Here is a 27506-nt window from a genome sequence, read left to right as displayed (position 1 = left end):
TTGTGTCTTTGGCTATGCTGGATTAAGTGATGACATGCTATTCTATAAAATAATTTATCTGTAATTAATATCACCTGATTGAGCTAATCATGTAAATGTGATTAGCTAGAGTCAGGCAGCACAAAATAATATTTATAGAGCTGTTATCGTCCGAATAAACTCTAAATACCTAACTAATCACACAGAATTACACATACACATAATTAAATCATAACTTGATTACAAATTACATCATAAAGGAAAACGTCCCTAGTGGGCGGAACAGATATGACAGCTTGTTACACAAAGAAAAAGGGCTGGGTTTGAGTGAAGGAGCGGGAAGACTAAGGGACACAGGGAGAAGCTGTGCTATCATAAATACAGTATCTGATGCATTCTAAATTACCGCCCATTTGGAAAAGAAAAATGCAATAAATATTTACTCTGAGCTGCGCTTCGGTAGGTTGGTGGTAGATGGAAGGCCGTGTTGCCAAACCGAGTCCTTTAAAGAATGTCTCTGGTGGTCAATTGGATACGTTGTAGTAATGTCGTTGGGTGATAGACGGGATACTCTGTCTGTTCCTTCCTAACCCTCGTTGCATCTGCTGTTGCTAACTCAACGGCTAGTCATTGGTGTTAAATTCAAAGTTGAGTTGCAAGTCATCGTATTTGTGACTCGAGTCTGACTCGAGTCCAAGTCATGTGACTCGAGTCCACACCTCTGAATAATACCGATGGCACAGGCAGATTAGCCACTCATCTTCGGATCCTTACAGGGCACCCCGATCTCCTTCCGCGATATCTCTGTCTCTTTCTCCTGTGAATGACGGGGATGAGGGCCTTGTTGGGTGACTGGAGTAAATCTCTCGTCTGACTCATTAAAGAAAAATTTGTCCAGTTCAAGGTGAGTAATCGTTGTTCTGATGTCCAGAAGCTCTTTCCGGTCATAAGAGACAGTAGCAGCAACATTATGTACAAAATAAATAACAAACAAAATAACACGGTTGGTTAAGAGCCCATAAAATGGCAGCCATCCCCTCTGGCTCCATCTTATACAAATTCCTAAGTTTCCTGGAGTTCCCTGTAAGAGTGAAGGAGATTGAGGTGGCAAAAGTTAGAGCCGTCAATCGAATCTCCTATGCGGAGTTGATTTAAAAGAATTGCGAAAACTAGTGAAGATTTGGTAGTGGACGCACCAGAGCCTGTAGTAAATGTTTGCTGCCAGTCAAAAGATACCCCCTGTGTTAAAAAGGTGGATTTTGTGGCGTTCATTGCCACAGTTATGAATTGTACGGCACAAGTCTCAAAGAAATGTAAGAAACTAGACATTGTTGTGTCTGCAGCAGAACAGTTTTGGGGATTTTACACCTGAAGACTTGCAAGGGATAATGGCGCCGGAAGACCCGCCCTTCCTGGTTTCCTTGAGCTTGTGTAGGGATCAGATTTTTAAAAATTGTATATATATTTTCTTATTTAGTTAAGTTTATTTTTTGGTCGTTTAAAAAAAAATAGTTTTGGTTGGTATTTTGGGGAATCCTGTTTCCTTCCCGCACAGTAGGTGGCAAATGCACATTAAATTACGCAATCGTCAAAATACCATAGACGAAGAATAACTTCCTCTTACGTCAGACTAATATGTCGGCGTTCAGGAGAGTTTTTTTTTGTTTTGGTTTGAGGTAAGTTATCAGCTAATTCACGTACTAAATTATAAGTGTGTCAAGTTTGACCTAATATTATCAGCTAGGCTATGTAAGGCCGGTGTATTTCCAAAGGGTTAACGTTAATTAGCGTTTGGATATGTCGAAACAAAACTAGCTATGCGAGCTAGCTAACATTAGCTAGATATGATTGTTTAGTTAATGTTACTGTTCTTAGCTAACTAACGTTACTCTTGTCGTGGCTACTTCATTACACGTAGGTTGTGGTATCTTGAAATGGCAATTCACTTCGTGATTTACATTTTTTTTCTCTCTGTCCTATAGCTATGCCTCAAACCTTGGGAGACTCAGTGGGGCGTTGGTGCGCCGACAAGCCATGAAAATCCCCACGGTGATCCGGATGAACTGGATATCGCTGTCTGCTATTGGTGGCCTATGTGCAGTGCCCTTCTCACAGGTTGTTTTACACATTTAAACGATATACAGTTAGCTAGTCATGCATACTTGTAAGCCAGTTGTAGATTCCTTCATCAGTTTCATGTTCCAATTCAGTCGAAAACTAAACCAAAAATAAGACTAGCTAAGCTAACCATCCATCTCTATGCCCTCTTCTAGAAACAAGACAACCTATCTCATGAAGCCTTGGTCCGCAGGGCATCCTCTTTGGTCACAGATAGCACCAACACCTTCCTCTCTCAGACCACCCTGGCACTCGTAGACTCATTCACACAGTATGTTAAGGTAACCGCTTTTTCACATTACCATGTGTTAGGAGACAATTAAACTTGGGTTTTGATGTTATACTTTGTATCCCATGCTATATAGAAGCTTTGCAGGAACATAAAACACGTTGATTCATTAGGATAGGACTTACCATAGCTGAGATCTTATTTTCAAGTTATCGGAAAAGTTCAATAAAGTCACGGCCAGGTCAATGTTAATCCTTAGTCAATTGTGGCTCCAAATCACCTGTTTGGATTCTTAAATTCAACACATTTAGTTTAGTATTTCAATTATAGCATGGTCATATTGTAATGACATGTTCAGGGCTGATGTAGAGCAGGGTTGATTCAAATAAAAGTTTAATTTATTAAAATTGTATTTTATTCAAGATAGACATGTAATATACAAATGAGTCTGTATGGAATACATATTTACAGTAATTTAAGCTCAATAATTTAAAGTAGGGTGGTAATATTAACAAATATGACTGCTTTATGCAAACCTGAGTTTGTAACAATTTATGAAATTAGAATACAACTTTTTGTACACATTTATGGAAATTAGTTACTTAATACACACAGCACCTACACAAACACCATCTCACACACAGCCTAACAGACGCACACTTCTCACTAAGTCTGAACTTCAACGCAGAAGGCTACTAGTCTAAAAGCTTACTTCTAAGGTAGGCCTACCTGTTAGGTTACATTGTAATGTTATTTTTGGTGTTGATTAGTTACTCTTGGTCATGGGAGGTTTAACTGAAGCAAATAATTTGCCTAGGCACAGACGAGACAGTGAGCTGCCTCCTAGCCAGCTTCACAGTAAGATAATGTAGATGGGACACGTTTTCAATTCACTGGTATTTAGCTATGTTTTTATCGACTGTAGGGCTGTAGCTACTGAATTCTGGTAGTTTTTACTTTAAAGAATAAAACCATCACAATACAGCCAATGCCACGCAACGTTGCCTCAGCCAACAGTGTCAGGCACTCCCACACAGCTAGCAGTTAGCATTTGTCATAGAAATGTGGGTGGCTAAAGGTGAATTTGGACCAATCCCTGACAACCCATCTCTGAAAACATCTGAATGACAGAAGTGAAGAAAAAAACAATTTACCTTATATTTCAGTCAAAAGGCATCCGATGACTGTGAAACACCCTCAGGATATTCCTGCACTTCTTGGCCATACAATGTTACATTGATCTTACTCTGACAGGTTGAGGAATACACGTCACAAATATTAACTTACCAATTTCGCGGGTTTCACAAAACAGATTAGAAAGTCCTTAGCACGGCACTTGCTTTACATTTGGGCTCATATCGTGTAAATATCATAATGTACAGTATTGGGATTTTTTGTTGTCATGGGTAGCAAATGCCACATTAATGTTTTCAAAATATTTTTTTGTCTTAACTATCACATTTCATATCACATTTACCATTTTTGTAAAGTTCTTTCATATTGTCCATTGTTGTCACCTAACATCCTTCATATGTCACAAAAGTGATTCTCATAGGCCAGTGTTCAGCATACTTCACTGTATTAGGGGAGAGTGGGGTATGTTTAGCCAATTACATTCAGCATCACTACGTCAGGGAAATATAGAATTAGTTCTAACAAAGCTATCTACATATATTTCAGGATGTTGTGTATCCCTTTAGAAACATATGTTTCTGAAAACATAGCTTGTCCAAAAAAAGTGGTCTCTTGGCACAACCTACCCCGGGTAATGGGTAAGTTAAGCATAGGGACAGGGTAAGTTGAACCGCCTTGGGATAAGTGGGTGATGGTGCTGGTAGGTCAGTTTAATTAATGCAATGTCGGTGTGATATACAATATCTTAAATGTATGCCTACATTCAGATATAGATCTCTCTGTTCAATATCATTTACCCTTACATTTCTTGACCAGTTGTCTGGGACAGGGATGTGCCAATTCATAGGAAATTTCTCTACATTTGAGGTGTCTAAGCCCATGTGAAATTCTTGATAGGATTAGCAAGCTCAGACTCCATGGCATCGGATAAGACCTTGTGCACTTCTGCTACTCTGTCATAACCTCTCTTTTGCAAAGTACATGTTTTATTTTTGTCAATTTCTCTTCAGTGTCATTCAGTAAATAGGATCTTGCTGCTGCTCAAATGGACTTCTCGCACTTCCTTGGCTGCTCTCTCAATAACCTCGAGGGGGTCTTGTTTTACTTCATTATACATGGGGTGTGATGTTTGCTCTAACAATGCAAATCTTGAGTTCATTGCAAAAATACTATACATATTATGCGTAAAACAGACAAAATATAATCAGAATTTGTATGGTGGCCTTTGGCTCAACTTACCCCCAGGCAAGCATTTTTACTATTAGCCCATACAGCTACCAGGATACACTTTCATGATTGGTTTAGGACCTCATATTGTGGCTTATAGAGACCCCAACTGATGTAGAAACGATCTAATTTGGTGTAGATACAAGCATCATGAAACTATAACACAGTACATTCGAGACTCCTGCTCGTCGGACATTTCATTCCAAAATCATGGGCATTATTAATGGAGTTGGTTCCCCCCCATGCTGCTATAACAGCTTCCACTCTTTTGGGAGGGCTTTCCACTAGATGTTGAAACATTGCTGCGGGGGCGTGCTTCCATTCAGCCACGCACATTAGTGAGGTCGGCACTGATGTTTGGTGATTAAGGCCTGGCTCCCAGTCTGCGTTCCAATTCATCCCAAAGCTGTTCGATGGGGTTGAGGTCAGGGCTCTGTGCAGCCCAGGCAAGTTCTTCCACACCGATCTCGACAAACCATTTCTGTATGGACCTTGCTTTGTGCACAGGGGCATTGTCATGCTGAAATAGGAAAGAGCCTTCCCTAAACTTTTGCCACAAAGTTAAAGCACATAATAGCCTAGAATGGAATTGTATGCTGTAGCATTAAGATTTCCCTTCATTTGAACTAAGGGGCCTAGCCCGACCCAATGAAACAGCCCAGACCATTATTCCTCCTCCACCAAACTTTACAGTTGTCACTATGCATTGGGGTAGGTAGCATTCTCCTGGCATCCGCCAAACCCAGATTCGTTCGTCGGACTGCCAGTGGGTGAAGCGTGATTCATTACGCCAAAGGAATGTGTTTTTCCACTGCCCCGGGGTCCAATGGCGGCGAGCTTTACACCATTCCAGTCGGCGCTTGGCACTGAGCATGGTGATCTTAGGTTTGTGTGTTGCTGCTTGGTTATGGAAACCTGCTGACAGTGCTTCCAGAGGAAGTTTGGAACTCTGTAGTGATTGTTGCATCCTAGGACCTATTTATTTATTTAAAAAATATATATATTTTTTTTGTTTCAGCACTCGCCAGTCCCACTCTGCCTGTAGCTTATGAATCTGAACTTCTAATATTGTCCAGTTTCAGTATATGTAGGTGTTCTAAACTAGTGCTTCTGCTTCTAGAATCACGGAACATAAGATGGCGGACCATTCAGAACACAAAGAATGTACACTTTGCGGCTGAGTTGTTGCTCCTAGACATTTCCACTTCACAATTACAGCACTTCCAGTTGACTGGGGCAGCTCTAGCAGGGCAGGGATTTGATGGACTGACTTGTTGGAAAGGTGGCATTCTGTGATGTTGTAAGTCACTGGAGCTCTTCAGTAAGGCCATTGTACTGCCAATGTTTGTCTGTGGGGGGTTGCATGGCTGTGTGCCTAATTTGTTTTAGAACATTTTTTAAAAATAAATATATACACCTGTCAGTAACGGGTGTGACTGAAATAGCCAAATCCACTCATTTGAAGGGGTGTCCACATACTGTATATTAAAAACTGGCTTACCAGTTAGTTCCATGTGGTTTCTTCCTTCATAAATTAAAAAACTCTTCCTAAATGTGGTCACATGATTGATTTTGTGTATTGTTTCCTAGAAGCAAGGGTTGGCTCAACAGACCCCCACTCTCCTCTACTCAGCTTTTACTGTGGATTCATTCTACTGTCCATTCATAAACTCTGAAATATATTTGTCTGTGACAGTGGAAATCTGCACTCTCCAGTAATGTGCCTTTATCTTAGGTTTGACACAAACATAGCCCTACTGTAGCTGCACAAGCAGTGTATGACATCACAGCACCGTTCAATTTAGGACACTCCACTTGTGTACACACAGTATGTACTTACACGTGTTGGTTTGTAAGTTTGTGCGTCTGTCTTAGCCAGCTAGCTAATGTCTGCATTTTCTCTCTAGACTATACATACACTGGTGACCCTACACAAGCACTATGTTGCCTCAGGCAGCAAGCTGACCCCTTCGGAGGAGGACTCTGTTTGGCAAGTGATTGTTCGCCAGCGCCAGGAGGTAGGTGTCATCAGTGGTTTAAGAGGTCAAAGGTCATGCACTACTCAGGCTGCCTTGTTAGCTTAGACTATTCCCTGTCAACATTCACCCGCTGTATTTGTTAATTTAACGTCACAGAAATGTAAAACAAGATCGTTTTGTATGTATGTTTTTACCGGATGAGTAACTCAAGTCCTGTCCTTGTCCCATCTCTTGCTGTCTTTGTCTAGGTGAGTGATTTGAGGGAGGACTGTAAGAGGTTTGAGTCTAACTGGATGATGGCCATCAACCTCTCTAAACTGGCAGCTGAAACGGCATACAACGCGGGTACTGTATCCTATGCACCTACTCCCACATTGGATGGTAGAAAGTAGATTTGTTAGGATTTTATGTTCACTTCAGGTTGACCCGCCTATACCCCTACCAGTTAGCCTGCGTACAAGCCTGTTTGTGCTATCATTCTACTCCTTGTCATGCCAAACATGACATGATGGCACAAACAGATCTGGGACCTGGCAACCTACCAGTGCTTCTGGGTCTATTGCAAGGAACGTTTGCCAGTGTACTAACAAGGTAATCTCTTGTTAAACGTTCTAAATACGTTCTAAAACGTTCTAAATACGTTCTGAAATTACCCGCACAGCTGACATCAATTGCAACCTTTGGCCAGTGATTTACCACTCCCTAAAGTGGATTTCCTGGTTCTTTTAGTTCTGATTGCTGCCAACATTTCTCAAGATTTTGCGCTCTTGTGGGTATAATAATCAGAACAAATGAATCCTACTTTTTAAACAGACTAAGGGCGACTTGATCTATTTGACAATCATTCCGTACAACTGAAATAAAGTATTTACTATTTTACCATGGGTAATCTACTGTGATAATTTACCCTACATGTTGTATGAATGGAAAACTCATGTTTGTGCAGCCTCATTAATTTAGTTTCCAATTAATGTAATATTTTAATTACAATTTATCATTAAAGCATAATTTCTTAGTCAATTGTGATGAGTCATATAATTTTATCAAATGAAATGTAGTCTAAAACTCAGCAAAAAATAAATGACCTCTCACTGTCAGCTGTGTTATTTTCAGCAAACTTAATGTGTAAATATTTGTATGAACATACAATTCAACAACTGAGACATAAACTGAACAAGTTCCACTGATATGTGACTAACGGAAATAGAATAATTTGTCCCTGAACAAAGGGGGGGTCAAAAGTAACAGTCAGTATCTGGTGTGGCCACCAGCACTGCAGTACTTAATGCAGAATCTCCTCCTTATGGACTGTACCAGATTTGCCAGTTCTTGCTGTGAGATGTTACCCCACTCTTCCAACAAGGCACCTGCAAGTTCCCGGACATTTCTGGTGGGAATGGCCCTAGCTCTCACCCTCCGATCCAACAGGTCCCAGACGTGCTCAATGGGATTGAGATCCGGGCCCTTCGCTGGCCATGGCAGAACACTGACATTCCTGTCTTGCAGGAAATCACACACAGAATGAGCACTATGGTTGGTGGAATTGTCATGCTGGAGGGTCATGTCAGGATGAGCCTGCAGGAAGGGTACCACTTGAGGGAGGAGGATGTCTTCCCTGTAACGCACAGCGTTGATTACCTGCAATGACAACAAGCTCAGTCTGATGCTGTGACACACCGCCCCAGACTGTGACGGACCCTCCACCTCTAAATCGATCCCGCTCCAGAGTACAGGCCTCGGTGTAACGCTCATTCCTTCAACGATAAACGCGAGTCCGACCATCACCACTGGTGAGACAAAACGGCGACTCATCTGTGAAGAGAACATTTTGCAAGTCCTGTCTGGTCCAGCGACGGTGGGTTTGTGCCCATAGGCGACGTTGTTGCCAGTGATGTTTGTTTGGTGAGGACCTGCCTTACAACAGGCCTACAAGCCCTCAGTACAGCCTCTCTCAGCCTATTGCGGACAGTATGAGCACTGATGTTGGGATTGTGCGTTTCTGGTGTAACTTGGGCAGTTGTTGTTGCCATTCTGTACCTGTCCCGCAGGTATGATGTTCAGATGTACCGATCCTGTGCAGTTGTTGTTACACGTGTCTGTCACTGCGAGGCCGTTTAGCTGTCTGTCCTGTCTCCCTGTAGTGCTGTCTTAGGCATCTCACAGTACGGACATTGCAATTTATTGCCCTGGCCACATCTGCAGTCCTCATGCCTCCTTGCAGCATGCCTGAGGCATGTTCATACAGATGAGCAGGGACCCTGGGCATCTTTCTTTTGGTGTTTTTCAGAGTCGGTAGAAAGGCCTCTTTAGTGTCCTAAATTTTCATAACTGTGACCTTAATTGCCTACCGTCTGTAAGCTGTTAGTGTCTTAACGACCGTTCTACAGGTGCATGTTCATTAATTGTTTATGATTTATTGAACAAGCATGGGAAACAGTGTTTAAACCCTTTACAATGAAGATCTGTGAAGTTATTTGGATTTTTACAAATTATCTTTGAAAGACCAGGTCCTGAAAAAGAGATGTTTTTATATTTTTTTGCTGATTTTTTTGCTTTTAATTATTTCAAATGGCACACATTCTTTTGTGATTTAATAAATAAATAATAATAATTAAGATGAAAGTTTTGAATTAAGTTAAGGCCTACTATATTCTGATGCTCCTGACAGGTCATTATTTCATTGGGGGTGGGAATGGAGAACCTAGACAACGAGTGTCCACCTGTGTCTGTTTTGGTCCTTGGTTGTAGACTGTTTTGTTTTTTTCAGGTGCTGACCAGGCGTCTGTGACAGCACAGACCAGCCTCCAGGTGGCGCAGTCTCATGTCAATCAGATCAGACAGCTCTTTATGGAGGCAGAGAAGAACCTAAAGGAGTCCAAAGCAGAGGACAGTCAAAGGATCAAGCTACCTGCCGCCATGGAGGAAGAAGACGTCCCTGAGGCATATCTGCGGGAGGACTAACTCTACTTTATTACATCCATTCCCACAGCTTTGAACCATTTACAGTCTTGTCCACCTGATTCTGTTTGTATGATGTGACTACTAGGCCACATGGACTGTACATTGATGCTGCCTGTATGGCAGCCTAGTGGTGATACGCCTCTTGATGAACGGAATTTAGAGTGGAGGGGATTTTCTTGTTATGACCGCTGATCAGTTATTGATACGTTTTGACTCAAATCATGGGAACCAATTTGTGGGTCCAATACTTTGTATTGAGTGTGGGATATAAGCTCTACAAATTAAATGTTGTTATTTTGTTGCTAATGTGAATATACTGCTGTCGTGTTTGTGTGCATTTAAGCAGAGAAGTGCAATTTGAGATTACAGCTTTCACTGCTGTGTTTTTAGATAATGTATTAAGTACTTTTAGTGCTGAAAATACAAGTATTGTTGTGACTCTAAAGGTAGCCAAAAGGTGACTTTTAATTTGTTTTATTGCTGTCTGATCTTGTTTGTGTATCTATCAGTTATGTCACTTTTAAATGCAAGTAAAAAAAGGTTGATTTCTGATTCTATTGTTACTAGTATGTAACATGCCAATAGCAGAGCGTTTGGTCTGGGCAGAAACACTTGCATTTCTTATGCACTTTCTGCCTTAAGTTGACTTAACATGAACTAGAGTCAAATGTTGCCTTAAGTCCATGTTAAGTATTCGTATCTCAAGTCTGAACCGGGGTCCCAAATGAGTAGCAGCGTGCTGTGTTCCCAGTGTCACTGCCTTTTTGATTTATTTATGGCCAGCAGATGTCGCTGTAGGTTCATAATGTCTTTGCTGTGCAGCTCTCAACTCAATCTACTCATGCATGATGAGGTGCAAGCTTGGGAGGAATAAAGATACTAAATGTGAGTGGAAATTCAGACTAGGTTCTAGTGAATGATTGCAACACTTTATAGTGGTATTATTATAATGCCCTCACTTTAGCGATCTCAGAATTTCTCTCAAATGGTGCCTATCTTTCCCCTTCATTGACGTGTACAACTTGATGGTCTTCGGTGTGAACTCATCTTGATATTAGAGTGCTGAGGTTTAAAACGTCAGGCCCTTAGTATACCCCAGGTTCAGTCACTTTAAGGCACAAAATCAATGGTATTTTTTTCACTGTGATTCTATAAGGATTTAGCCTTCATGTGAAAAGCTGAGTGAAATGGTCTAGAACTCTAAAAGTAACTCAGCCTGAATAGAGTACAAAGTATAACTGTCCCTGGGAAAACATGTCAAATGAAAACCTTGTAGGGATACAGAGAGTGTTATCAAGGGGCACCTAAGGAGCTGCAGATGAACATTCGTCCATCCATCCCCTGGCCTGGGAAACTGGACACTTGATAGTGTTCAGTTTGTTCCCTCTGTTTTCTAAATGACTTATTATGCTAAACAGTCTCAGACCTGCCCATGGCCAAGACAGACACGTGTTTAAGAGTGCAGGAAAGATGGATAGATGTATGGGGGGAGGAGACCCACAGAATAAAAGGATAAAGGGGGACTTGCACTTATTACACTGAGCTTCACTTCCACAAGCCCCTCCAATCCCCCTGGCACTCACTGAAGAGCCCTTGAGGCTTGCTCAACATTCCTCAGAGAGACAAAGTGCTCTGTGAAAGGCAACAACGTGAACACGGATTGCACGACGGGATGTTTGTTATCCCAGCCACAGGACAACAGTTTTAAAGAGACCACAAATCCACCATCAAAAATGTCGTCATAGTTCCTGTTCTAAGTGAAAGTTATGCTGTTACACAGTTCCTTTTCCTCTATCGCCCTCGGCTTCAATTTATTGCTTCATTTCATCAGTTATGCTTTATAACAGGTGTATTATTGTCCCACCAGAGAATTTGTGTAACAAATGTGCTCTGGTGTCTGACAATGGTAGTGCAATTGTTTTACTTCTCTACCTTTTAATAATGCTGCCTCTCTCAAAACAAACCATCCATGTTCCTGCTAAAGATATGCAGATGTGTTCTTTCATTAGCAAACCATGTGGGTAAGGTGATGACAAGAACATGCACAGCATTCATCAGACTAACATGGATCAGAGTGCAAAGTATTAATCTAAGATTAACAGGAGAGGACATTAACTGCCGGTGCTGTTTCCATTTGTTTGTGTGTGTGTGCTTGCGTGTTTGTATGACCTATGTCTGGTGTCAAGTCTGGTGGGTGTGTTTGTTGTTCTTAAGGGTAGAACTTGTGAAATGGGGTGATTGGGAGAAGAGGATTCTGCAGTCTGGTTCTAGATTATTTGCATAGCAACAGATGTATGTCTCTATAATGATATAGAGGGGAACATGCAAGCAGATAAGACACATTATTGATTTTAAGTCACGCACAAACAAGTTCCATAGACTTAAAAATTGAGTTAATATGGTAGATCTGAGGTTAAGAGTCACTTGCAAGACCAGCTTATTTTTATATTTTCCGTTGGTGAAGCAATAAACACACTGCACTGTGAACACACAATAATGAAATATGTTTTATTTCATATTCACTTGACTGCTTTTTGGAAATCCTAATATATGTCCTCATTGCATGAATTAAGGTATTGCATCAGTGGGAAAGGTTGTGATGGAAAAAGTGAAGACACCTGAGGGATGTGAAAGTTTAAAAAAAGAAAAACATTGAAGTTTGAGACAGCTAGAGGGGGAAATAGATTGAAATAGAACACGGTGTCGAGTTTCAGGTCTCAGTTGATCTAATCCATGGCAGATGAGAAGGTCTTGAGCTGAATGAGTGCCTCTGCTCTCAGGCACATCGAGGTGAAAGCTCCCTGGGCTCTGCTGCTGGGGCTACTGACAGGCAGGCACAATGTTTCTGTAATGACAGCCACTCGCTACCCCGTGAAGAGGGGTTGTGGGAGAGTTTGGTGAAACTTTGAAGTCATTGTATTTTGATGAGGCCATGAGTGTGGTGTAACCATAGATCATAAAATGAAACAAATGAAGCATGTATCGGTTCCACTTTTTCTCACCATCAAAACTCTGACAGACTCCCTAACAATAAGACTGTACCAACTGTAAGCCTGCATCTGTGCAAGTAATAATGGCTCTGGCTGACTGGTATCTAGCCTAGTAGCCTATAAACATTCTCTCTTTTTTCAAACAGTAGGATATCAGTGTCTGAGCACTTTATAACTCCATTATTAATGGAATTTCATTACTAATCTGACAATGTATCTCTTAGAATACAATACCAGGACATTGTGCTTTTAAAAAAACAGTCTTCTTTTGTTGTGGTTGGAAAAGTATTCTTAGCATCCTTCACAATGGCTAGGGCACTTTAAGATAGATTCTTCCCCATCTCATAAATCAGATGGAAAGACATTCAGAACACATCCCAACACACACACACACACACACACACACACACTGGCCTGCCTCACACTGTGCCAGGGTGTGGATGAATAGGGTGTCAGGAGAGTAATTGTGTCCCTGGTGGCTCTTGAGAAGACAGAATATGAGACTCAAATTAAAGCACTGACCTGGTTAGGTTCCAGCCAAAAGGAGGGGTGCCCCCCACAATTGCTGTTCGCAAGGATTAGCTAGCTAATTTCTGAACGCCCCAATTAGACTTGGGGTTGTGTGTCCTAGTTGTTGAAGAACGGCAGGGGGACGGATGCACAGATTGGGTTTTTGGAGAGAGGTTATAGTGGGGGGATTACCAGTGGGGAACAGGGGATTAAGGCTGATGCTGGTCCTGAGTTAACTTGCCTTCAGAGAGAGGTGACTGGGCCAAACATGCATGGGAACAGGAAGGCATTCGGACATGGGGAGCAGAGATATGCTTACAGCAATGGATGTGGACCACACTGGCACATGTGCCATGCTCAATGTGCTGCGTTCTCCATGCTGTATATAACAATGTGTCTGATTACAACCTCCACTTGCTTAGAATACATATTTGTGTAATATCCCTTTAACTAAAGATTTGTTGCAAACCGCAAAATATGTCTAATCAGCGGTTGATCAAAATTCAGGCCATATTGTTACTCATGTCTCTTATATTGATCTCATTCAGTAAATCTTTATTAATTCTTCAGTTAATTAATGAGAGGTAATGTGTTTTTACTTACCAATTACCACGGGGAAATGACCCCCGTTCAGAAACACATCTTATTTCATAGGCCTACTCAGTAAATGTGTACTTCAACTGTAGCATAAATGTATAAATCTTTATTTACAATATGGATGACGTAATCTATATATGACACAATTTTTTCAGGGATGGTGTGCTGGAGGATTGCTTCTCATTTGACTGTATCGCTGGAATCAGATGAGCCCCCCTATTGGGTGCTCTAGTGGTACAGTCCAATCGCAGTTTGGAGTTGTTGCTGAGGAGGTTTCGTAGTCCGGCGGACAGACAAACGTGTTCGATGGAAGACGGCTCTACTTTCAAAATGTTCCTGCCTTGCCTAAGGAATTACCCGCTTTACAAAGGACAGCATGCTGTATTTATTGTTCTTCTGTACATCTTGACAGGTATGCTATACATTGTGAACGCTCGGTAACATTAGCCAATGTAAAAGATTTTGAGAAGTTCTGAGTGCATTCAGTGAGAGCGCGGCAGCAAGCCGACTTGGGTCTCGTCTTACACAGTCTACAAAACATTTGTTGTAGTAGTTCATTTGAGATTTGGACTGTAATTGTTTCTATACGAAAGGTTGACTTGTTTTTCGATTGCCATTAACGACTGTGCAAGGTAGGGGAACTTTTGTTGAGAAGTTTAGTGCTGGTATGGTGCCGCTGCCCGATGATGGTGTGATCCGCGGCTGCCATGGAAACATTGCCATAGGAAACCACGGAGGAGCAACGTTGAGGTAGACGCTCTTAATAAGTGGTGGGGCAATTTGAAGAGCCGCACGGTAGCACATATGTTGCTCTCATCAGTACATTTTGGGGCCCTTAAACGATATTTGCTTGGGCCTCCCCACCTTGCAGGCAAAACATTAAAGTTTGAAAGTTAATATCCTGCAATTCTACACATTTTGCCATGGGGTGGAGTAAACATTTTGCAGTTTTAAAGTAAGATTTTTCAGTTCTACACCATAGGAAGCTGCTGAGGAGAGAACAGCTCATAATAACAGCCAGAACGGTGCAAATGTAATCAAAAACATGGAATTCCGCTCCAGCCATTACCACAAGCCTGTTCTTCTCAATTAAGGTGCCACCAACCTCCTGTGTTCTACACATTTTACTATGGGGCAGACCGCAAATTTCCTGCAATTCTACACATTTTGCCGTGTTAAATATTTCTGAGTGAGTGACAAGGTAAATGGGAGCCCCCTGGAGGTCAAGCACGTGCCAGTTGGTATTCGGCCATGATTACTACTAGTTTAGGTAGCTAAACTAACTTACCAATCAAAACATTATCTGAAATGGCTAATTGAGTGACTGTTAGTGACTGACATAATGAGGAAAGTTGCTGATGCACAACCAAATTTTGAACTTGCACCTTGTGCATTCTACCATTCGATCTCTCAACCGTCAGTTGAGACCCCATAGGCAACCAGCCGGCCTAGAGCCGGCCCTTAGTCCTTTATCTTACCTGAAGATGTCTGACCAAAAAGCCAATCCTTACATTTAGTTATTTAATTGAAGTTATCATCATTTTTGTATTTTTAAGTGCTCCAAACTAAGACTCGTTTTGGAGAGTGGAGATTATGTGAGCATAAATTCCAGAATATAACATGTCGTGTCTTATGTCGTAGAAGTAGGAACTAGGTATTCTCTAATATATGTAGGATTTGAGGAACGGGCCAGAACGAATCAATATGAGCTGTTACTATCCTCCATCTGTTTGAATTGGGGACAATCTGTTGAGCTTTTATCATCCAAGTCAGAGAATTTGACTTGGTAGCCTTTTGCTGGTTATAGTCAATTGTGGGTAATACAGTGCTTGATATAACTTACGAAGGTGATATATAAAGTTTCTTTGTGGACACCTGTCTCCATTTACTAGACTGACAGATATCAAACAATGGTCCCCCATGACAGAAGATGAAATAAACGTGTGGCAAATGGGTCCAATTGGTCTGCAATAGGCAGCACCTGTCACCGGTGTTGAAACTGTTGCGGTCAAGCAAGGGGACATAAGCTGATTGATTTAGGGTATGTGTGAAGTTTTATCAGTTTCTCCTCTCCTGGAATTATTGATATGCACTTTTGGTTGTTTTCAGTTCTTTATTTTGGGTGATATTATTTTGTTGTTGTGCAGCCTGCCCTAAAGACGACTTTCCAAGAATATTTGAGAAGTCTTTAGGGTAATCAATGATGCCCCAATATGGACCGTATGGTAGGTAGTTCTGTGATCATTGAACTCACCTCTTACATGATAAATGGTGGGACATATTTTTTCCTGGTTTTTCATGAGCTAGAGAACCGTTTCTGTTGTCTGTCTGGTTAATAGTCAATTTATTTAGTAATTATTAAGGATGCCCTATGCAGAATCGCTCTTCCATTTCCTGGTTGCAAAAATGGCAGTGTCAAACTCATTCCACAGAGAGCTGAATTTCTGCGGGTTTACACTCCACATTTGTACTTGATTGATGAATTAAGGTCAATAATTAGTAAGATACTCCCCTCACCTGATTGTCTAGGTCTTAATTTAAAGGAAAAAACAAAAATCTGCAGACACCCTGCCCTTCATGGAATGAGTTTGACACCCCTTGTGTAAAAGACTCGTACCAATTTAAATCGCTGTGAAATATATTTTCCATAACCAAAAATATTGTATTTTCAGCTGTTTGAAGCTAATGTAAAAAACCATTAGTAACATGCAAAAAATGAAACTTAAAGTAAATATTCAGCCATTTTATTTTGTTTTTGTGCATCTCTGAGCGATGTTCTATCAATTTTGGTGCAGATGTTCCTGTTCAAGATCCCTATTGACTCACTCAATCTCTCTCTCTCGCGCACACACACACACACACACACACACACACACAGAGGCGTCTCCACCCAGCATGCGACCTTGGGTCCGATGAGGTGGGACAGCTTCCCCAGGTGGCCCAGGCAAGGCCATTAGCTGCTGTGTTCAGACTGACTGATGGCAACAGGGGAAGGGGAGGAACTGTTAAAATACCACAGGGGAGCGGGGGATTACTGCCGGCATTCCTTCTCTAATATCACTGGTGACTGCTGTGTCTCAGTTCTAGGAGAATCCTCTCTTCCTTTCCTCCTCTATTCTTAATTATATAGTCAGCCTCTGTCTCCTTCCCCTTTTGTCAGTATGTCTGCCTGCTTATTGCCTTGGATCGATGAGGGCACTGATGTGACTTGGGAATTGAAACATTAGTAGCCCAATCCTTTTACTGACCCCACACCCACCCTCTCAATGCATCACTGTTGTCTCTAAAGTATTTTGTATGTCATTGATGGTAGGCATTACAAGACAACAGACAAAATGTTCGATGGAATTTTATTGTTTGACCTGTAGTAACATTAAGACAGCATGTTGTGGCTGTTGCGCTGTGAAGGGCAGGCCAGGGGCTTCTAAGGAGAAAGAGGGGAAGCTGAATAAATCATGTTCTCTTCACATGGAGCCTTTCATCTACTTAGGTGTCAATGTTCCCACAAGCAGACCCCCCCCTCGTCCCCGTTCCTACTGCTGCCGGTTGGCTTTTAATAGGCAGGTGGGAGATTCCACGCCAGGATGGCCTGAACATATCTAATTGTTCTGGCAATTCTCACAGAATCTTAATTGGGAGGAAGGATATTTGACATGCTTTGTATCACAAACGATATTTGGAAAAAAATTGTGGCAAAGTGGCAATTTGTTCAAGGCCCTTTTTAAACCTTTACATGTTTACCCTTGGTGATATTATACTCCTTATAGTGTGTTGTAAAATATAGAGTATACTAGATTCTGTGAGAAGAGAAATCACATTTGTCACATTTATTAAACATTTAAAATATATCTCAAGTATCCTTTTAGATTTTTTTACACATTTATTAGTTCCAAATAAGGCATTCAACAATTACAGAGAGAATGTTCTTGTTTCCAGTTCCAATGCTTCTACAATATCACCCATTTGCCAAAATTAAACAGATGGATCCCAAATATCATGACAGTCTGGGGCTTTCTTTTTCACTATATAAATACATTTTTCAAGAGCTAGTCTTGATGTTCATTATTTTAACCAATGACCAAGTGAGGGGGAACTGACATACTTCCAGTGGAGAGCAATTAAACATCTAGCTTATAATAGACAGGTCAACCATTTTATTTTCTCTCCTATGTAAAGAGATATTCTGTAGGTAAATATTTAGGATGCAAAGTCTAGCGATTAGTGTCATTGGGGTAGGGGTAATCTCTGAGATATAGAGCAGTACTGAGCTCCTAAACTTAATCTCAGCACACTCCCATAAGCAATAATACAAGGTGCCTAGATGCGTGTTAAATTTAACACACACGTCTGGGATATTAGCTTCACATTTGTGAAGCTTAATAGGGGTGATATGTGTTCTCGTTATCCAATTGTATTGCAACGATCTCAGGCGGGCATTTATCGTCTGTATCTGAGCTCTAGTGCATATCATACCCCAGTCCTCCGCTGAAATATTTTCCTGCATATGTTATATCCACTGAAGTATCTTACTATCAGAGTTGTCTTTAAGAGTAGCTACTATTTTCCCATAGTGACATAATTTGACCTCTCCCATATTTGAGTGTGCTCCCGAGTGGCCCAAGGCACTGCATCTCAGAGCTTTAGGCATCATTACAGTCCCTGGTTTGAATCCAGGCTGTATCACATCTGGCAGAATTTGTTCTTAACTGACTTGCCTAGTTTAAATAAAGGATAAATAAACAACACATTAACAGAGAGCGTTTCTAAAGTGGTCAAAGGACGTTGTAGGGCAGATTGTTTTAGACTGGGAAAAAATAAAGATTCTCAATTGTAAGTATTTGAAAAAATGCTTTTGTGTTAAATTACATCTTCCCTTTAGTTCATTCAAACGACATGAGCCCAGTTAGTCCATTACGCTAACAATACCTTTTCTAGCCCATTCTTTAACCCCCATGTAATTTTTACCAGGTGTGAAATTGTCATTGCCCCAAATTGGTGCAAAACTGGATAGTACAGGGGATTTGCCCAGATATTTCATGAAATATAATTTGGGTGTTTTTAACAAAGGGATTAGTAGTATTCTTCTTTAGTGTTTTAAAGGGAGCAGAGTACAAATATCCATCTAAAGTTAAGCCTTTTGTGGACATTTCAGTCAGCAGCTAGGGTAAGTATGGTTTCTTGGAGAACCAAATATTGCAGCCCAGTGATACCACTGTAGGTTTGCCCCCCCGTCGTAGGGCAAATACGGAAGAGAAATTCTAAGCATTGGTTCAGATATAATTTGAGAGGATCTTTGGGAAAAATAAAGGTGTTGGAGCCAGAGGAATTGATTGCAATAGATTAAGAAATCTGGGCAGAATATTAATCTTAATGATATTTATTCTACCAATAATAGATATAGGCAATGATGTCCATCTGTTGATGGATTCTGTTAATTGTTACTATGGGTTCATAATTTGTTCAACTCAAGAATCAAATTTCTGGTGATTTTAATACCAATATATGTGAAACCTTGTTCTGCATTCACAAATGGATGCGGTACAACTGGATTCTGTATGTCTGTCTTGCTTGTTCAGGAAAAGGATGGAAGAATTGGTTTTATACATTTTAAAACTATAGAAAACTGACAAGTTGTTCATTAAATTGGAGAGGGAAGAGAATTATTTAGATCTCTTAGGAATAAGAAGGTATCATTGGCATACAGGGCCACTCAATGTTCAAAATCGTATGTTTTAATTCCACTAATTGACAGGTCGGCCTTTACTGCAATGACAAAGGGTTCTATAGCTAAAAGCAAGAGTCCTGGGCTGGCCGGTCATCCTTGTCTTGTGCCCCCCAAAAAATTAAAAGCTTGTGAAATCAGGTTGTTAGTGGCAACTTCTGCAGTGAGGTCGGTATATAATATCTTAATCCATTTACAGAAGTAGTTCCCAAACCCAAATCTCTTAAGCACTTCAAAAAAGACCACTCAACTGTATCGAATGCCTTCTCTGCATCAAGTGAGAGTATGGCAGTATCAGGGGACCCTTCACACATGTGCACTATGTTTAGTACTCTCCTCACATTGTGAAAATCTTGGTTTTTCATGAAGTATTTTTGGTCTTCGTGTATTAAATATGGGAGCACACTATCCAATCTCCTGGCTAAGGCTTTACCAACATGTTTTTTTGTCCGAGTTCAAAAGAGATATCGGTCTGTAACTTTCCCATTTTGTTGGGAATTTATCAGGCTTCAGAATAACAGTGATTAAACCACTCTTTACAGAGGAGGGGAAACAAGCTTGATGAAAGGATTCAGCATACATATCCAAAAGTGGCCCTAGAAGTTTTTCCTTAAACATCTATTGGGAGCCCATCTGGACCTGCCTCTTCACCTCCCTTCATATTGAAAATGGCATCAGAAATTTCAACACCATCCCATTAATTTTCCAGATCAAATTCTGCATCTTCTGAAATAGAGGGAAAATCAAGACCATCCAAAAATGATTAGTTAAGTTCTCAGGAGATTCAGAGTTGTAGTGTGTGTAGTATAAAGAAAATGTTTGGTTTATTGCTACAGGATCCATTTATAATTGTCCTTAGAGCTATTAATGCAATTCATAAATTGTCTGAATTTAACTTCTTAATGCGCCAAGCAGGCAATTTACCAGGTTTTTCACCTTGGTTATAGAAGGACTGTTTCAGCCTCATTAAGCTGTTTGCAGCCATTGAGGTGGAAAGTTCTTCATACAGAACTTTAAAAGCAAATAATTATTGGTTTACTTCTACTGAGTTATCCAAAAAAGCTTCCCTCTCCAATCCTCTGATTTTGCCGTCAATCTCTCTCATTTTCAGATTTTATTGATTTGATTTGAAACTGGTAAAACGTATCATTTGTTCCCAAATATATGCTTTGAAAGGCTCCCTTCTGGTACTCGCTGATATTTGGTCAGTGTTCCAATGTAAAATAAATGTAATGTAAGAAGTCTGGGTCCTGTAACCATCTGGGATGCAAACGCCATCTAGAGTATCCTTTTACTAGTTTTGCATCCCTATAGAATAATGACAAAGGGGAATGGTCACTCAGAACAATACTATCATTTCCACATCCTGCTACATTGGGAAGCAATAAGCAAAAAACTAAAAAGTAGTCTATATGAGAATATGATTTAAGTGTCGATGAGGAACGTGAATACTCTCTTTTACTCGGGTTCTGAGTCCTCCAAGGATCACATAGATTTAAGTCCTTAATGAAATGCTGTAATTTCTTTAGACACTTTCTGGGAAGTGTCTAAACCAGAGGAGCGATCTAGATGAGGCTCAAGAGTGCAATTAAAATCCCCTGCCATTAGCCTCCCTTCCTGGTAAAGTCATATCAATAGAAATACATTCTCAAAGAATTTTGGATTATCAGCATTAGGACCATAGACATTAACCAGATTAATGCGCTCATTTGAAAGAGTTCCATGTATCAAGATGTATCCACCAGCTGTATCAGTTATAATATTATCCACTTGAAACGGAACTAATTTGTGAATTTAAAACCATAACACCACGAGAATGAGAGGAGAAACCGGATGCTATTACTTGCTCTTGCCATCTCCTGCGTACTTTAAGTAGCTCATCTTTCAACAAGTGAGTTTCTTGTAGGGAGTTGTTTAGGCCTAGTGATAACCTGTTTTAGGCTTGGATAGTTTACCAACTCTACGGACATTCCACTAAGTAAATTTAAGTTTTGCATTTGATGTCATTTAACCAAAGATGTGAACATGGAATAAGCTATAGCATAAAAGCATATCTAAATATGTTTTGCATCACGTGAGTATTTTTTTAGTTAGGAAAATATGTAAAACTCTGAAACAAACAAATCTATCCTAACAGTAAAACACTGAACCACATTCCCCTAATTCCCTAACCAAGACACCCAACGCTTCCCCTCCCACCTGCCCTTAATCATAAAGTATACGCTGGTGGACAACTGATCCATTAAAGGGAGCAGTCTGACCAAAGTGACGCTAAACCAAACAGTGTCCCCTGCCTACTCTCGGCTATTACTCCTCACAAACAAAAGAAAAGGCCTATCAAGCAAGATGTTATGTGAAATATCATGTTGTCTTCGTTTTGAAAGTTAGCTAAGTATAACTCTACCTAAAACAGTAACGTTAGTGAAGCTTGACACTAACGTTACATTAACGTTACAGTATGGACAGTCCAAAATAGTTGTAGATCTACAACACAAGCTACCAAGCTAATAGCTACCAAGTAACAAAATGGCCCATACATGTAGCGTTAACATAGTATTCCATGATAAGTTTATAAACCTAAAATGATCAAAGATCAGAAATGAACAGGCACATGAGTGTCAATCATTTTCGTCCAAGGATATGAATGAAACTTAAGTCTTTATGTAAAGTAGTCCCGATGTTTATCAGGGGTGCAGAATGAATGAATAAGGTCCTGTTTTGTTATGGCTGGCTCACTGGCTAAATAAGTGCGGTAAAGTTAGCCATTTTGAGTCCTAAACATATTCGCCGGCATTTTAGTGTCTCATGTAATCCAATGGAAGAGAATTGTAACATAACAAAAATAAACTTAAACTTGGCGTCCCTTCTTCAATTGACAGCTATCGTGCCTGTCGTCTGGAAGAAATGCAGCTAACTGATGAGCACGTACAGGTTACAAATAATATAAGGGAACTTTTGAGTGGCTCACCATATTATTCACTTAATTGTTATGCTAGCTAGAGTAGCAGCAAATAAATTGGCTAATGTTAGTTAGCTTGCAAACAGTCACATAATCCAAGCTGGTTTAATTCTCCGTAGACCAAAGTGATGGTAAACTTCACGCGGCAACATGACTAGGAAGAAGATTCACGTTGTATGTCACAGATGAACACCTCGACTTGAGGGAGATTCAAACTCATGTGACCGTCCATTGTAAGTCAGACTTAGTTTAGCCAGGAACGCTATTCCAAAGGCAGTGTGAGGGATCTATGCTGGTATTTGACCCCATCGTAGCTGTTTCTTTTTCGGTGCAGTTCTGTGGATAAGTCAGGAAATAACATGATCTCTTGGTCCCCGTTTTTCGCATCACTCTTTCCTGTCTTGAAAGTTGAGAAATGTAATGATAAGGATTCAAGGAGAGGGGTGGCTTCTTGGACCTGTATGAGCTGGAAGCCGATGGGCTCTTTCAATGTGTAGGCGGTCTGGAAAGTTTATTTTATTTTATATTTGACCCCTTTTTCTCCCCAATTTCGTGGTATCCAATTGTTTTAGTACTATCTTGTCTCACCATTGTCTCATCGCTATAACTCCCGTATGGGCACGGGAGAGACGAAGGTTGAAAGTCATGCGTCCTCCGATACACAACCCAACCAAGCCGCACTGCTTCTTAACACAGCGTGCATCCAACCCGGAAGCCAGCCGCACCAATGTGTCAGAGGAAACACGTGCACCTGGTTGGTTAGCGCGCACTGCGCCCGGCCCGCCACAGGGGTCGCTGAGCGCGATGAGACAAGGACATCCCTACCGGCCAAGCCCTCCCTAACCCGGACGACGCTAGGCCAATTGTGCGTTACGACAGAGCCTGGGCACGAACCCAGAGTCTCTGATGGCACAGCTGGCGCTGCAGTACAGCGCCCTTAACCACTGCACCACCCGGGAGGCCCTCGGTCTGGAAAGTTTTCCGGCCCCAATGGCTTGGGCAGCCATCTCTCGAAACGCAGCTGCATCACCATTTCCCCCTTTTTCAGGTAGATTAACCAGTGCCAAATTAGACCTCCTGTGGTGGTTCTCGAGTGAGCTTAGTTTTGAGGTAAGGTCCGCCAACTGTTTTTCCAACTTTTTGGTTGTTGTTTTTACAGTGACGACAGTATCCACCATGCTAAATCGTTCCTCTGCTTCGTCCAAACGTGTGGAATAGGCTTGAAGGTCACGTTTAACCGCACTAATCCCTGTTTGGTTGAAAAGTCAACCCTCATGGCAGAGATTGCTAAAATCCCTTTGCTCTGGTTTAGGTTGTCGACATCGTTGGTTGCCGTGTCGGACTCATGGTGTGAGGAGCTAGCTGAGCTTGCCTGGCTAATTGGGTTAGTAGAGCTAGCTGAATTTGCAGGGCTAACTGGCCTAGCCTGGACCATGTTGTCGATGTGAGATGTTCTTCTTGTTTTAGGGGGATGTTTGAGTTTATTCATAATGGATGAAATTGTCCAAGAAAATTGCTGTTTGTGTTACGAGGATTTAAAATAAGAGATTAAAATAAATCTAGCCGAAGTTGGCAGGAGAGCACAAAAAACACTCCCGCTAAGTTTGTCTTAACTGTATACCAGACTATTTGGAAATCATCACGGGATGGTTTTTCAATACCGTCAATACTGTTGAAACTATTTATTTGAAGTTTTTCTATTCATTTTAGTATTTGTAGCTACTTTTTAAGTAAATACCTACAGTCAACTTGTGCAACTTGTTAGAAGATAAAGCAGATTGCTTTATTTCTTCATTTCACCTGTCACATTATTTTACATTACGACACTTACCGTAGTTCCCCAGAACAGTTGAGCCAATCTCGTGTTTGTTTGTAAATAGCACAACTGGAGAAAGCATGAGCCGGTGAGTCCAGCTGTGTATTGACGGGTCACGTTTTATATTGAAAGTCAAGTGTGATCATTTTTTTTTTGTTTCAATAGAGTGATCAGCGATTTGCAACTATAGTTTTCCTTCACAGAAAATACATTTGTGCTACACATTTTGTTATAAAATGGCTTCATTTTCATCAGATGAAAACAGAAGTGGAACGCTATTTGCCTGGCAGCCACACAATATGGCAACATGAGCTTACAATATAAAAGCAAGGTACTTTTTGCAAAAACTGTTTATCATAAAAATATAGCCAACTTTCATTTCCCAATGTTTTAAAAAAATAGGTAATTTTGCATTTTACAGGAGAAATATAATCTGGCTAAGAAAAGTACAGGAAAAGTACAGGAGAAAAGTAGCTACATATCAGTCAGAGCGCTCTGCTGATAGAATGCCCGTTTGTAAATTCTCATCTGAGTGGAGAAGTGCAACTGAAGCACTAAATTAGTCTGATGCCGAGCAGAAAAGACAATGAGAATAATTTTAGATCTGCTTTTACAAAACGCAGCAAGAGATTTCTTATGGATTAGAAATGATAAAGACTTCAGTGTTACCCCTAAATGACCCCTAAATTTAATGAGAATAATTTTAGATCTGCTTTTACAAAACGCAGCAAGAGATTTCTTATGGATTAGAAATGATAAAGACTTCAGTGTTACCCCTAAATGACCCCTAAATTTAATTTACTAGTTATCTAAGTAAGTGGCTGAATTAATAAGGTGATGGGGCATCATATTGTGTTAGATTTCTGACGTGTTCAAGTTGTCAAAGCCCTTTGGATGAGTTCTGTACAGCTGCCACTTCTATGTTTTGATTTCCTAGCGTTTTTCTCCTCTCCGTTCTTGCCGTCTGCTCCTCCCCCATTGAGGAACCTTGACTGGCTGCATCACCACTTGGTACGACAACTGCAAGTCACCCGACCGCAAGGCGCTTACAGAGGGTTGTGAGTCTGACCCAGTACATCACTGGGGCCAGCTCCCTGCCATCCAGGACCTCTATACCAGGCGGTGTCAGAGGAAGGCCTAAAATAAATTCTGACTCAGCCACCCAAGCCATAGAGTGTTTCTCTGCTACCGCACGGCAAGCGGTACCAGTGCACCAAGTCTGGAACCAACAGGATCCTGAACAGCTTCTACCTCCAAGCCACAAGACTGCTAACCAAGACTGCTAAATAGATCATCAAATGGCTACCCGGACTACCCGCATTGACCTTAGTTTTAAAAAATTAAAAAAGAACTCTCTTGCACTCACTCTATGCACACACTGGACTCTACTCACACATTCACACATACTTACACTGACACGCCAACACACACTCACTTCATGCGCCCGCGCACACACAAAATGCATGCTTTCACATTCACCACATGCGCTGTTGCTACAGCTCAGTCTATCTATCCTGTTGGCTAGTCACCTTACCTCTACCGATATGTACATACAGTAGCTACCTCAATTACCTTGTACCCCTGCACATCGATTCGGTACTAGTACCTTCAGAAAGTATTCACTCGACTTATTCCACAATTTGTGATGCATCTTGAATTCAAAATGGATTACACACACAAGACCCCATAATGACAAAGTGAAAACACGTTTTTAGACATTTTTGCTAATTTATTGAAAATGAAATACAGAAGTATCTAATTTACATTAGTATTCACACCCCGTGAGTCAACACATGTTAGTTGTAATCGCACCCAAAGGTGATTCTGAGTCTTTCTGGGTAAGTCCCTAAGAGCTTTGCACACCTGGATTGTATAATATTTGCACATTATTCTCTTTAAAATTCTTCAAGCTCTGTCAAGTTGATCGTTTTTAGACAGACATTTTTAAGTCTTGCCATAGCTTTTCAAGCTGATTTAAATCAAAACTGTAACTAGGCCACTCAGGAACATTTAAATGTCTTCTTGGTAAGCAACTCCAGTGTACAGTGGGAAGAAAAGGTATGTGAACCCTTTAGAATGACCTAGATTTGTATTCGATCTTCATCTGTCACAACAATAGACAAATACAGTCTGCTTAAACTAATAACACAAACAATGAATTGTTCATCTTTATTGAACGTGTAAACGTTCTCAGTGCAGATTGGGAAAAATAAGTGAACCCTTGGATTTAATAACAGGTTGACCCTCCTTTAGCAGCAATAACCTCAACCAAACGTTTTCTGTAGTTGCGGATCAGACCTGCACAACGGTCAGGAGGAATTTTGGACCATTCCCATTTACAAAACTGTTTCAGTTCCACAATGTTCTTGGGATGTTTGGTGTGAATTGCTCTCTTGAGGTCATGCCACAGCATCTCAATCCGGTTGAGGTCAGGACTGACTGGGCCACTCCAGAAGGTCAGGACTGACTGGGCCACTCCAGAAGGCATATTTTGTTCTGTTCAAGCCATTCTGTTTATTTACTCTTCTTTTGAGTTGTTGTCCTGTTGCATCACCGAACGTCTGTTGAGCTTCAATTGGCGGACAGATAGCCTTACATTCTCCTGCAAAATGTATTGATAAACTTGGGAATTAATTTTTCAGTCTCTGATAGCAAGCTGTCCATGCCCTGAGGCAGCAAAGCAGCCCCTAAGCGTGATGTGTGCTGTGCCTTTTTTTTCTCCACACATAGTGTTGTGTTCCTTCCAAACAACACAACTTTAGTTTCATCTGTCCACAAAATATTTTGCACTACTGGAACATCCAGGTGCACTTTTCCAAACTTCCAACGTGCAGCACTGTGAATGTTTTAAATGATGTATTCAATATATAATATATATATACATAGCACACTGTTTGTCTTTTGTGACTTAGATCAAGATCAGGTAAAATTTGATGCAGAAATCCAGGTAATTCCAAAGGGTTCACATACTTTTTTTTGCCGTTGTATATTCTGCCTTGTGTATTTTAGGTTATTGTCCTGCTGAAAGGGGAATTTGTCTGTTGGAAAGCAGGTTTTCCGACTGAACCAGGTTTTCCTCTAGGATTTTGCCTGTGCTTAGCTCTAAGTTTCTTTTTAACCAAAATAACTCCCTAGTCCGTGCTTGAAATTATGAAGAGTGGTACTCATTGATGTGTTGTTGGATTTGCCAACACAACACAAATGTATCTTTTAGACACATTTCATTTCTTTGCCACATTTCTTTCAGTTTTACTTTAGGGCCTTATTGCAAACAGGATGCATGTT

At 40.8% G+C, this 27506-nt stretch overlaps 2 protein-coding genes across 4 annotated transcripts in view; both read left to right on the top strand.

The window, feature by feature from the left end:
• The first annotated feature begins 1553 nt into the window (after positions 1-1553).
• On the top strand, positions 1554-10179 carry diablob (diablo, IAP-binding mitochondrial protein b). Its single transcript, XM_024420164.2, has 6 exons — positions 1554-1655; positions 1962-2094; positions 2253-2378; positions 6595-6705; positions 6915-7011; positions 9434-10179. Exons 1-6 carry the CDS (start codon positions 1615-1617, stop codon positions 9625-9627), a joined length of 702 nt encoding a protein of 233 aa, XP_024275932.1. The 5' UTR covers positions 1554-1614; the 3' UTR covers positions 9628-10179.
• A 3702-nt stretch (positions 10180-13881) lies between these two features.
• Positions 13882-27506, top strand: part of LOC112250214 (nectin-3-like protein) — a 71316-nt gene continuing 57691 nt past the window's right edge. For 2 of the 3 annotated variants that reach the window (XR_006080393.1, XM_024420165.2), the window contains exon 1: positions 13888-14136. Coding sequence is in view for 2 of the 3 variants with exons in the window: in XM_024420165.2 (XP_024275933.1) it covers positions 14031-14136 (106 nt within the window). In the remaining variant the exon portion in view is untranslated. Of the gene's footprint in view, positions 14137-27506 lie in introns of all 3 variants that reach the window. The other variant, XM_024420166.2, reaches the window with a different exon arrangement.

The sequence above is a fragment of the Oncorhynchus tshawytscha genome, linkage group LG30 (assembly GCF_018296145.1).
Source record: "Oncorhynchus tshawytscha isolate Ot180627B linkage group LG30, Otsh_v2.0, whole genome shotgun sequence".
Taxonomy (NCBI): domain Eukaryota; kingdom Metazoa; phylum Chordata; class Actinopteri; order Salmoniformes; family Salmonidae; genus Oncorhynchus; species Oncorhynchus tshawytscha.
This window is presented reverse-complemented; position numbering and strand designations above follow the sequence as displayed.